Source organism: Emydura macquarii, unplaced genomic scaffold (assembly GCF_026122565.2).
Source record: "Emydura macquarii macquarii isolate MOO-44397 ecotype Brisbane River unplaced genomic scaffold, CSIRO-AGI_Emac_v2 contig_3451, whole genome shotgun sequence".
Lineage (NCBI taxonomy): Eukaryota > Metazoa > Chordata > Testudines > Chelidae > Emydura > Emydura macquarii.
The window spans coordinates 1,092,195-1,104,404 of NW_027133588.1; the positions used below are offsets into that span (position 1 = coordinate 1,092,195).

At 55.8% G+C, this 12,210-nt stretch overlaps 1 protein-coding gene across 1 annotated transcript; it reads left to right on the forward strand.

The window, feature by feature from the left end:
- Positions 1-3,234: 3,234 nt before the first annotated feature.
- COMMD4 (COMM domain containing 4) lies at positions 3,235-11,998 on the forward strand. Its single transcript, XM_067534567.1, has 8 exons — positions 3,235-3,343; positions 4,995-5,066; positions 5,858-5,923; positions 6,988-7,027; positions 9,005-9,124; positions 9,657-9,737; positions 10,522-10,698; positions 10,971-11,998. The coding sequence occupies exons 1-8, from the start codon at positions 3,341-3,343 to the stop codon at positions 11,009-11,011; spliced, it is 600 nt and encodes a 199-aa protein (XP_067390668.1). The 5' UTR covers positions 3,235-3,340; the 3' UTR covers positions 11,012-11,998.
- The last annotated feature ends 212 nt before the right edge of the window (positions 11,999-12,210 follow it).

Here is a 12,210-nt window from a genome sequence, read left to right on the forward strand (position 1 = left end):
GAGACCTTCGTGCTAGTGAATAGCTAACAAAGGCAGTGACATCTCTAGCTAATCTCATGACTCTCCCCATAGAAGTTCTTCCCTGGGGCTGCCTGGAGCAGGGGATGCCCATGGGTAGTGCCTCTAATTCTCCTGTGAATGCTGTTAATGAGCAACAAGGATGGGGTGAAGGCCAAAGACAAATGGCTCTGGGAAAACAACTTTATTCCCTTTCAGAAGCCTCCCTGTAGGGCTCTCAGCAGTGAGCTGCATTTTGCACATGGAGATTTCTTTCCCAGGAGTGCTATGTTGCTACTGTTTTGAGGAGGGTGGGGAGATCCTTGTAAGGTGCTTCCACTGAGCTAGGTGCCTCATGATTGGCTGAGGTGCTTTCACCCTCTGACTGCAGCCCCTGCTGCTGTCTGTGCTCCTTTGGGGGGAGGTAGGAGGGCCATACAGCAGCACCCCAAACCACTGGCCTTCATCAAGGTGCAATCAGAAGATGTCGACTTAAATGAGCCTCTAATGCTCCAGTGAGATTACGCTGACAACCTCCTGCTAAGAGACACTTCAGCTCCTCTTCCCATGTGGTGTGCTCCCTGATAGCAGGGTGACAACAGCCACGGCTCAGCTGGATAACTGTCCGTCTCCATTCCAGCTCCAATGCCCATAACAGCAGCACCACCACTGAGTGGCTGGGATGCTTCTGCGGGGAACAGGGACTGCCTGTCTAATGTCAGATTTGCAGTCAAAAGGCCAAGTCCAGCTTCCCCAGTGAGAGCTGGGTGGGGATTTTGGTGCAGCTGTTTCCTTCCTTAGGTCAAAAGACAGGTGTTGGCCTGACTATCCACTGCCTCAGACCCCTGGCTTGTTTCTCTAGCAGACAATGCAGGGAAGGAAGAATGGACCTCTCAGGTCAACAGCCCTTCTGGTGCTGCTCTGTGCCCAGTGGCCTTTTGACTAATTACAACAGCAGCTAGTGTCCAGCTGTGCACAGACTTTCCTGTGCTCAGAACTCCTGCAGGTACTAGGCTTGTAAGAATTGCCCAGGGGGTAGGGCACTGTGCAGGTATGCAGGAGACTGGGTTCAATTCCCCTGGGGACCCCCAGCTTCCTGGGGGACCTTGAGCAAGTCATTTCACCTAGCCTGGGCCTCCATCCCACACTTTCCTACCGCGGAGGGAGGGAAGGTGGGAGGAGAGTGTCCATTAGTGACTGCAAGGCATCTGGCTCCTATGAAGACACAGGTCAGACAAGCAGGGCTGGACTTTTAATTCAGCTCAGCACCCACATTTTTCTGCTCCTCATCCAATGTGCTGAGCTCTTCTCAGCCGAGCCCGGAGTGGGGCTGGGGCATTCTCTGGGGAAAACCTGCCCATGGAGTGGTTTTTCTGCTGCTTTTTGTTCCCTGCCCAGCTTTGCTATGTGGGGACAGCCCTGGCTTCCCGAGCAGCTGTGCCCTTCCTCCAAGGGCCTCTGCTGTGGGGGGGCCCTGCCCTTCCCCTGACTGCTTGTGTGACCTCAGGCAAGACACTTAGGCCCAAATCCTCACAGGTAGTTAGACTCTTAACTTCCACTGAATTTAAATCAAGGAACAGCAGAAGCCTAATTACCTTTGAGGATCTGGGCCTTAGTCTCTTTGTGCTTCAGTTCCTCTTCTGTAGAATTTACTTCCCTACCTCCTGGGGTGGGGGAAGGACAAATACACTGAGATGAGGAGGTGCTCCCATCCTATGCAGCTGGGGGCCAGAGCTGTACCTGAGCTAGCAGAGTTAACACTCCAATGGACATGCACTGGGCTACTGATTCTATATCTCCAGTGCAGAGCATCTCCTCTTCCCCCCCCTCCATGATACACACACCTGCAGAGGCAGCATACAGTGTTTGCTTCCTAGCTGGGCCTAGGCTGGAGAACCAAATCTGAAGGCCTCTGCCACCCTCTGCTGGAAGCAGAGAATTAAGTCTTGCCACCTGTTGCACCTGCCTTAGGTGGTACCAGGGTTTGTGTGTGATTGTTTGTGTCACACGGGGGGGGGGTGGTAACAGAACCTCAACCTCCATTGGTGGCTCTTTTCTCTGCCTCCTGCCCTCTGGGGTCTTCCATCATTAGTTTGTTGATTTTAACGAATCGAGTTTGCTGCCCTTGCCCTATCGAATACCTGGAATCCCTGATCTCTCTGCTGTGCTGAGAAAGAAGCAGAGAAGGGAAAGGAAAGGAAAGGAAACCAACAAGGGGGGAAGGAGAGAACCAAACCAAGGAAAGGGCAGGCATTCTCTCTTCTGCCTGCCTCCCTCCCCCCACCCCATGCCTAATAGTAATAACCTGGGCATGCTGTTTACTTCCTCTGCATCAGAACCAATAGTTCTCAGAACAGGGGCTGAGAGGAAGCATAGTCTAAGGGTTAGAGCATTGGATGGGGCCTGGCTTGGCCTCTCGCCTGCTGTCTGATATTGAGCAAGTCACTTCCCCTCTCTGTGCCTCAGTTTTAGATTGTGAACCATTCAAGGTAGGGACTACAGCGTGCACGTACAGCACCAAGTACCATGGGACCCTGAGCTCAGCTGGAGCCTCTAGATGCTACTGTAATATAAATAATAGGCATGTTAAAGGCAGGTGCACAAAAGATTGTTTAGGTCCTATATATACACATTGGCTTTTAACAAAACCTTACATTTGATTGAGAAATTGAACACCATAGCTACTTAGAAGTGTGGCTGCTTTCTCGGAGAGCTTGCAACCACTTGACGTGAGCTCAGGTGAGTCACTTAAAATCTCTGTCCCTCAGTTTCCCCATCTGCTGTGAAAGGACACAGGAGTGTTAGGTGACCAATGGGGATCTGGTATTAGTGCATGCAGGCACTGACACCAGCTTGAATTTCATAGTCTACAGTCCCCTGCTTGATGCCCAGAAAGCATTTAGGGGGCAGCACCTAGACACTCCAGCATTGCCCTCGAGGCAGGTAGGGCCGCTACCTCCACGGTCACATCGTCTCGCTGGACACGCTGGGGCGCCAGCCTTTGTATTGGCGTTCAGGGAGCGCCCACACGAGCTGCTCCGACAAAGGGCGTCACCTCGCCCACCTTGTCCCGGGACTGGTGTCACCCCCGGCCGGCGACGCTGCAGCCGCCAGAGCCCGGGGATCGGGCCGGGCAGCCGGGGCTGAGACAGGCAGCGCCGCGCGTGGGTGGAACGAGTCACTGCCCCGCGCTCAGCTGATAGGCTCCCTGCAGGGCGCTGCGGTCAGCTGATTGGCCTGAGCGATCAGCTGACTGGGCTTCAGCACCCCCGCCCGCAGGGGACGGTCACGGGGCGCTGCCAGGCCGGGCTAGAGGGAGCGCGCGGGGCAGGCGCCAGGCAGCATGGTGAGGGCGGGCGCTGAGCCTCGCTCCTAGCGCTGGGGGGGAGTTCGTGCACGGCCGGCGGAGGCCGGGGGGGAGGGGTTCGGGCACGGCCGGGGGAGGGGTTCGTGCACGGCCGGGGGTTGCGGGCCGGCGCCAGCCGAGCTGTGTGTGTCCCTGGGCCCGGGGACTCGGTGTCACGCAGCTGTGGCCGTGCCTGAGCTGGGCTCCCCGTTGCCAGCCCAGCGCCTGGCGTTTGCCCGGCCGGTGTCACTGGCTTTGTAACGTGCACCAGGGATGGAGGAGCGGTGGGGGCGGGACCGCGAGTTAAACGTTGTGAAGGGTCCGGATTAAAAACTGCTCCCCCCTCCCATGCTCTGAGATCAGCGGGGCTGGGCCCGGGAAGAAGCTGGAGCGAACAGAAAGAGCTGCTGCCCCTTTGCACAGTGGGTCACTGGCCGGGGAGCCCAGAGCAGTAGCCACTGAAAGGCAGGCAGGAGTTTGAGTTCTGACGCCTCCCCTAGTGAAGTGTGCTCAGGATAATTGAATCTCATGCTTCAGAGGGCTAGCCAATCGCCTGCAGGGGTCAGGAAGGAAATGCTGCCTCTCCGGCGGGGCCCCCCAAGTGTGGCATTGCACGGTGGGGCAAGTGAAAACTCCTCATAATGCATCTTTCCTAAAGCACCCAGCACCGGCCGTGTTTCTAAAGCAGGGAGTAATAAAGGCTGCAGCACTTGATGTGCAGAGGGAGCCAGTGGGAGGGGAAGGATCATTTCAGAGCCATGTTAATGTTAAACACCAGGGGGGGGGAATCAACCATCCTGCTCCCATCAAACCAGACATCTGCCCCTGCTCTGGGAGGCTTATGCCTGGATCTGTAGCCTGTCGACCTGTATAATGAGATGCAGGGACTTGTCCCCTGGCTCTCGCTGTGTAACTGCAGTGGGTATACGCCAGCTGCCCCAGGATGCAGGCTCATGGTCTGTCCCAGCATTTGCTGGTTTAAACTGCTGAAGCTGCAGCCTAACTGGTGACTATGAAGAGAAGAGGTTTAGGAACGGGAAAGGGTCATCTGCCCTGGCACACCTTCACCCCACCCCTTTCATTCTGACGGATCCCTCCTGACATACCCCACCCCCGGGAGCCCTTTCCTTCTCTGGGGGGAATCTGTCCTTACGGACTCTGGGCCCAGTTCAGCCCTGGGGGAAGCCCATTGAATTCAGGGCAGTGATATTCCCTCATGCCAGGGCTGAACTTGGCCGGCTGTTGCCGGTGGTTCTCCCCAGTAGCTGACTCCACAGGCTGCCTGCCTCCGTGCATGGAGCAGCTGTGCCTGAGTTCACAGTGGGGTTATACGGTGGGGACACGGCACCTGAGGAGGAGAGTTATTTGTACTGCTCTGGATTGACCCAGCTGCGATCTGACTCTGCAGCAGGCTCAGCCAGAGCAGAGACTGGCCATGAGCGCAGCCAAGGACCCAGAGAGGAGAGAGATCGAGGGGGTGTCTCTTCCTGTGCAGCTGGGATGGGGCAGCAATAAAGGTGGGAAAGGAGACCGGGGTTCCCTTGCTCTGGCAAAAAGAGCTGGGCTGTCTTGCAAACAACACTCTGCCGCTGATGTCCCCCGGGCCCAAAGGCCGCCTGGGTCCTAACGACACCTGATCTTCTCCTTCCAGAGGTTCCGGTTCTGCGGAGACTTGGACTGTCCCGACTGGGTCCTGGCCGAAATCAGCACCTTAGCCAAAATTGTTAAGTTGGGTCCTAACGAAATCTCTCCTTCCAGAGGTTCCGGTTCTGCGGAGACTTGGACTGTCCCGACTTCCTGGCCGAAATCAGCACCTTAGCCAAAATTGTTAAGTGGAAATCTTCCTTTTTTCTGTTTTGTTCTGGGGACCTTACACTGTGCCCGTCACCCTAGTATCTGAGCGCTTTTTGCTCTTAAACAAAAATCAGAGAAGGTCTGATGTGCTGTGAAACCAGACAGTCAGTAAGACGCCTTCGCCATTGAGAGGGGTGCGTGTATCTACAACCTGGGGGAAGCAATGGGAATATCTTATTGATGCATCTTGATCTAAGCTCTGGGTGTCTGGTTAAGGGGGAGAGCTCAGGTCCCTGAGCAGCCAGCTTGAACTCCGCGTCTGTCTCCGACTGACTGGGCCTCTCTAAGAGTGGGAAGAGGCTCAGGAAGTTTGTAGTGTGGATGTCATGGGACAGGCTTTGACTGAGGGTCGAGCAAAGCAATCAGTGCAACACAAGAGCTGGCTGGGGTTTTAGATTGACCGTTGCATTCGAAAACTCAGGGAGTCTCTTTGTGGAATCCAAAATATGACGTGCCCCAAAGAGGCGAAGAATTTAGTGGTTTAGAAACAAACAAACCAAAAATCAGTAGTTGTTTGGCTGGGGCAGGCCAGGGTTGAAATGGGCTCCTGATGTGGTGCTGTGTGTGTGTTTTGAGGGGGAGCTTAGGATTCCTGCCCTGGATGGCTTGAGGGGCACAGTGCTGCAGTGGGATTTTATTTTCTTGCTCTCTCCTTTCCAGTCCTCGGTGAAGCTGAAGCTCATCTGTGCCCAGGTGCTCAAGGATCTGCAGGGAGAGGGGATTGATGTACGTGAAGGACTTTCTTCTTCCACATTCAGTCCAGCTAAGTAGGAATCCAATGATAACAGAGACTCAAGTCGTCGTCGTGTCGTGTCCGTCCACCCCCCCGCAGCTGAGAGTGATGAATGCAGTGTAGGGCTGGCCGGCCTCAGGGCAGGCAGTGCGGTGTAGTGGGTAGGGTATCTGAGTGGGAGTCAGGGAATGTGTGTTCTGTGCCCAGCTCTACCACTACTCTTGGGCCAGGTGCCTAAAATCTTTGCCCCTGTGTCCCTGTCTGTAAAATAAGGGCAGCGACGCTCACCCATCGGGAGATCTGCAGGTGGAAAGGGCTGTACAGCTTCTAAGTACTTAATAGAGTAGTAGACAATAATACTTACTTCCTAAGGGTCTTGTGTGGTCTGCCTCACCTTATCCACCCATTGGCCCTGCCATTGCTAGGGAAATGGCCTGGGGTTAACAACACAGATTCCCTTGAGATCTCCCAGCAGAGGGGTTTGGCCACTAGTGGACGTGGGCCTGAGCCATTTGTAACGCCCATGGCAGAAAGCAGTTGACCCACTGTACGCAAATCACGGGTCCAGGTTGTGGAGATTCCCAGTAAGACGTGCCTGGAGCACTAATGGCCAGTGGGAATGGCCCATCCCACACCACCCATTGTGAAGGCAGCTTGGGCTAGAGGGAGCCAGGAACCCAGGAGTCCTAGTTCCGGATCAGTCACTGGCTTGCCATGTGGCCTTGGGCAAGTTATTTAGGCTAAATCTAGAAGCTTCTGGTAATTTGGGTCCCATCTTGAGACACTTTGGCCCTGTTATTCAGAGGTGCTGAGCCCTCCCCCCCCCACCCCTCCCCCCTCACACACACACACACACACTCTCTCTCTCTCTCTCTCTCCTGTGGACTCCAAGTGCCCGGAGGCCCCTTGTGGAAGTGTTGGCCTTATCCTTTCGCTGCTTTCCCTCCTAGCGGTCTGGGGGACTCTGAGCAGCCAGGGCTCATTCTGAACCATGCCGTGCGCTGGGAGCAGGGCCTGGGGCTGATGGAACTAACTGGGTGTTGCTTTTCTCTTGCAGTATGAGAAGATCCTAAAGCTGACGTCGGACGCCAAGTTTGGTGAGTGTGGTTCCTCTCCAGAGCTGCGGGGGGCCCTAGGCTGGACTCCTGTAGCGCTGTCCCTGGGGCCGTCCCGGGGGATTCGGCTCTTTGCCTCTCCCGCCTTCCAGGGAGCTGCAGGGAGGCTGCAGCAAGCGGGTGGCTTTTGGATGCTAGGCCAGGCTTTGGCTGATTCTTGCCTCCCCACTGCCCCGTTCCACACCCCAGTGCCCTTGACTGAGGACATTTTACCTCCAGCTCTCGTGGGCTCGTGGTCGCTTTGTTAGCTGCAGTTCCTGAAAACCGGAGCTGGCTGGGGTCACGCGTGGAGTGATGCTCTTAAGAGTTAGTGCCGAGGCATTGGAAACAAACTGCACGCTCCTCTCCTGGGCAGGCACTGGAGCCCCACAAATCTCCCAGGGCCCTTGCTCCTGTTCTGGTCGGGGGAGACACTGTTAATCGACCACCCAGTGAGCTGCTCCTTCTAACTCCAAAGACTGCCCTGGCTTTATATTTTTGGGCAGTTCCAGGCCCTTGCGTCGGGGGAGGGTAACACCATTTTCCGGAGTGTGGGGAAGCAGCCTGGGCCTGGTTGTTACAGTAGCAATCAAAACTTTCCAGGCGCTGTCCAAAGAGCTGAACAGCCACGATCCCTGCCCTGCTGAGCTTGCTACCCCAGTGGGGCAGTTCAGAGGGGAGGGGAAGGAGGGGTTCCAGGAACTCAGCCTGTTTTGATTAACAAAGAGGAGGTTCAGGGGTGATTTGTTCGCAGTCTGTAAGAACCGATATGGGGAACAAGTATTTGATAACAGACTCTTCAGTCTAGCACAGTGTTTCTCATCGACCGGTCCATGGACTGGCACCGGTCCCTGAGATCTCCCTGACACAGTGTAGGAAGCCGGTCCCTGGTATAAAAAAGGTTGAGGAAACACTGGTTCTAGCAGGCAAAAGTCTAACATGATCCAATGGCTGGAAGTTGAAGCAAGACAAATTCAGACTGGAAATAAGGTGCACATTTTTAACAGGGTAATTAGCCATTGGAACATCTTCCCAAGGGCCGTGGTGGACTCTCCATCAGTGGCAATTTCTAAATCAAGCTCTGCTCTAGGTCAGACAGGGATTAATTCAGGGAAGCCCTTTGGTCTGTGTTACCAGGCCAGACCGGGCGATCATAACGGTCCCATCTGGCCTTGTAATCTGTGAAAACGTCTGGTTTGGTTTTCATTAATGATCTGACCCTGGCCGAATTGCCATGCTGTGGCTTGACCCTGTCTGACTGCCACTAGCCTGATTACTGTGTGGGGTTAACCTCGGGCTTTGTCTGTGCGAACGCTGAGTTTGCGACAAGCCGGGGGGTAAATCTGCCGTGCACTGAGTGTCCGGGTGGAGCCTGGGCCGCACACGAGTTCCATGGTGCACCTGGGAGCTGCCCTGCTTCGAAGCAGGCGTAGGTTGAAGTGCACTAGGGAGCTGGTAGTTTGCGGCAGCCGGGTCCTCACGGACGCAGCGCGCAGCTGGCCAGTGCAGGGTAGATTTACACCCCAGCTTGCCATGAGCTGTGTTCGTTTCGATGGGCCCTGGCCCTTGGCCATTATTATTATTTGGATCCCTAGCATCATTTTATTCGAGTTGCTGGGTTAAATCCTAACCTATTTTGACTCTTGCCAGTTGCACTTGACTCCCCCTCACACACACCTTACCCCAGATATCAGTCCCCTGCCCACCCTTGCATCTTACCCAGCTTGGTGACAATGAGCCCAGCCCACTTTGCCTTTGCGCTTTCTGCCTGTTTCCTGCTGTCCCTCACGGCCCGGTGGGAGGTGACGTCCGTCCATGCACCCTTTCTAGTCTCCTGCAGATGATGAGCTGTAAGGGGCGGTTGGATTCCATGTAAATGGAGGCAGGCCCTTGCCAGGGTCTCTCAAAGCTGCATCCTTCCAGGGAAGAACCTGGCCGTGAGGGGAGCAGAGTCCCAAAGGTTTCTCCTTCTCTCTCCAGAGTCCGGGGATGTGAAGGCCACTATTGCCGTGCTCAGCTTCATCCTCTCCAGCGCGGCCAAACACAGCGTAGACGGCGACTCTCTGTCCAGCGAGCTGCAGCAGCTGGGGCTGCCCAAAGGTGGGGAGAGCCGGGGGCTGGATCTCTCGGGTGAGCTGCAGCCCACGGGGGTCAATAGCAGCAGCCCGCCTGTCTTGTGCAGTGTCAGCCAAAGAAGGGGGCTGGGGAGCTGGGCCGAGCCTCTCCACCCCCGTGTCCGGCTGTAACCCTGGATAATTGTATCCTTCCCCTGGCTCCAGCACGATGTGTGATTCAGTAAGCAACGCATTCGCTCTCTGGGGGGAGTGTCACTGCTGGGGTGTGTCCCCCGCACGCTCCCATCAGCGAGAAGTTAGAACTCGCTGTGGCAGCCAGCAGGGAAGACTTTGAAGCAGTAGCTGGGCCATCTTCTGATTAAAATGCCCTGGCGCCCCTTTGCGCCACCGTTATTCCACGTGCTCCTCACGTCCGCATCCTGCTGGATTCCCCCTGCGAAACAGGCCAGCTGAGCAGGCTGCAGCCAGGGTCCCTTCTGAGGCCGCTGGAGCGAGTCGTGTTGTGTAAGCGCTGCTTTGAGGCTCGTCAGCGGGTGATTCCTTGGGCTCTTTTGTAGAACATGCCACAGGATTGTGCCGGTCCTACGAGGAGAAGCAGAGCCCCCTGCAGGACAGCCTCAGGGCGCGGAGCCTGAGATGTAAGTGCCCCCCTCCAGCCGTGCAAGCTGACACGGCTCAAGGCAATGGGGTGGGAGATGGTCCTTCACCAGGGGTACATGCTGGCCCCCGCTGCCCCCACCCCTCCAGCTGTTCCTTTGTGTCCATGGAGGGGACGTTCTCCAGCCATTCTCCTCTGAGACTTCTTGGGAAGAACTTGCTCCTGGGCTGTGGGACAGGATCAGCGTTTGCTGAGGGCCGGAGTATGTGTCCCAGCCCATGGGTGGCTGGGTTTTCAGCAGCAACAGAGGGGACGAACAGGAGCTGGGACCAGAAGCCTGTTATCTGACCCCCGGGGGCTGTGGCTGTGGCTATGTCAGCCCGACAGGTTAGGATTTGGCCAGGTTAGTTCACCTCCCAGGACAATCCAAGTGCAGCAGGGCGTGGGAGGACACTGTGTTAGAGACAAAGATGAGGAGGTGCCAACCACTTGGACCCATGGGAATCTTTGCAAAGAGGGGTGTTAGCCGTGTGTTATCCCAGCCACGCTCCATCTTGGAGCGCTTCCCTCCGCTGACCTAAACTCCCTTGTTGTTCAGCTGGAGACATTTTCTTTCTCTAATCAGTCGTCTAGTGTTGCTGTGGGCCGTTAAGACAGTTGTTGTGTCCCACACACCAGAGGTGGCTGCATTACGGGGTGGGTGAAGCCCTTTAAAGCTCTTGAAAAGTGTTTCCCAAATCCATATCGCTGGCTCTTGCACAGAGACAGAGTTTGACATTGACAGAGCAAACTGTGAGACTGGCCTTGCCTCTGTCTGTCCTCAGTGAACCATCTGGACTCTGTGTCCTGGAGAGTGGATCACACGCTCAGCTCCAGCGAGCTCCAGCAGGTCAACGAGCCTCTCGTGCACCTGAAGTTCAACGTGCGAGACCGGGACAGAGGCGTGACAGAGCCCTTTGCCATGACCGTCTCGGCTGAGAAGTTCCGGGTCTTACTGGCAGGTGAGTAGATGGCAGGCGGGCGGCTTGGAATCGCTCGTCCTGGCCCTGCCCTGCTGGTGTTTCCTCTCCTGTGTTCCCCTCTGCTGCCCCTGCTGGCTGGGGCCGAGGCGGGCTGTCTCCATGTAGAGACATTTCTCTGTCCCTGCTCACAGCTGAGAGGTTATTCTCTCCCCTGTGTTCCCCTGCTGTGAGGGGTGAATTGGGAACTGGCTGCAGAGACCCAGGTCACTCTGCCCCCACTGACCTTTTGCTGTCTCCTCTCCCACTTTCAGAGCTGAGACAGGCCCAAGCCGCGATGAAAACTCTCAGCTGAGGCGTCGGGAGGACAGACGTGAGCGTGGAAGGAGCCAGCTGACCGTGCTGCAGCCTGTCGGAGAGTGTGGTGGGCGCAGTTACGCCGCTGGGGAAGCCTCCCACAGACACCGTGTGGGCAGCGGTTGGGCTGGGCTCTCCTCCCTGCTCAGACTCCCGCAGCTGAAACCGAAGATGGCTCTTCTCTTGCCGTTCCCGCTCCTACTGGCGGCTGTCACCCCACTCTTGCTGTAGAGTCCTCCTGCCAGCCCCTCCTCCATCCTGCCCACAAGCCCTTGTGCTTCCAGGAGCCCCATCTCAGGACCCACCCCAGAGCAGTGGCTGCTTCTGCCTCTGCTAACGAGATCCCCACCTGCAGACCAGCTTCAGCTCACAGTGATAGACGGGCTTTCCTGTAGCAAAGGCATCCAAGCCCTGGGGCTGTGCCAGCCCTCAGGAAGAGCAGGCACTATAACACACCCCTAGAGAATACCCAGGCCTACCAGCTGGAGGCTAGCTCAGTAACGAAAGACACTGAAATCCCCCACACAGCCCTTTGTTGGTGGCTGTGGCTAGGCCATCTGCATCATCTGTTGCCTGAACTTCCTGCAGGAATCCACGTTGCCTGTGGCTGAGCTGACTGTGCCAGTCATACTTAAGAGGTTGGAAAGTCACCAGCTGAAGCATGATGGAGCTTTTTCTAGTTCCTTCTTGTTCCCCCTCTCTCTCCCCATCCCTCTCCTAAAAAGGGTTTGCCTCTCTTCTTTCCACTTCCTTTAAAGGAGCCCCTTGCCTGGGGAGATAAATGTAGCTTTTCTGTCTTTCCTTTCCCCCCTGCACCTACCACCTTTTCCAGGGCAGCTCAGTGCACAGAGTAAAGGATCAGCAAGAATGTGCGTCTCTGAATCGCTCCATGCATTTCCAGTTGGCCTTGACACGTGAAGCCAGTTATTTGTAACATTTCCTGTTTTGCAAGCGGGATCCAATAAAGCCACGTGGCTAACAAAGACAGTGGCCTGCAGAGCGTTTTTAATTTGCATGACTGCCTCCCTGTGTCCTCATCTCTGAAACTCTGATCAGACAGGGAGCAGAGATGTGTCTTTAAGTAACTGGAGTACATCTTTAGTATTTGAAAAGCGGGGACTGAATCCACAGGCAAAATTCATCATAGGGCAAAGTGCTCTGCAGCCTCTTCCCATGTCCTGAAGCAATGTCTCTCCA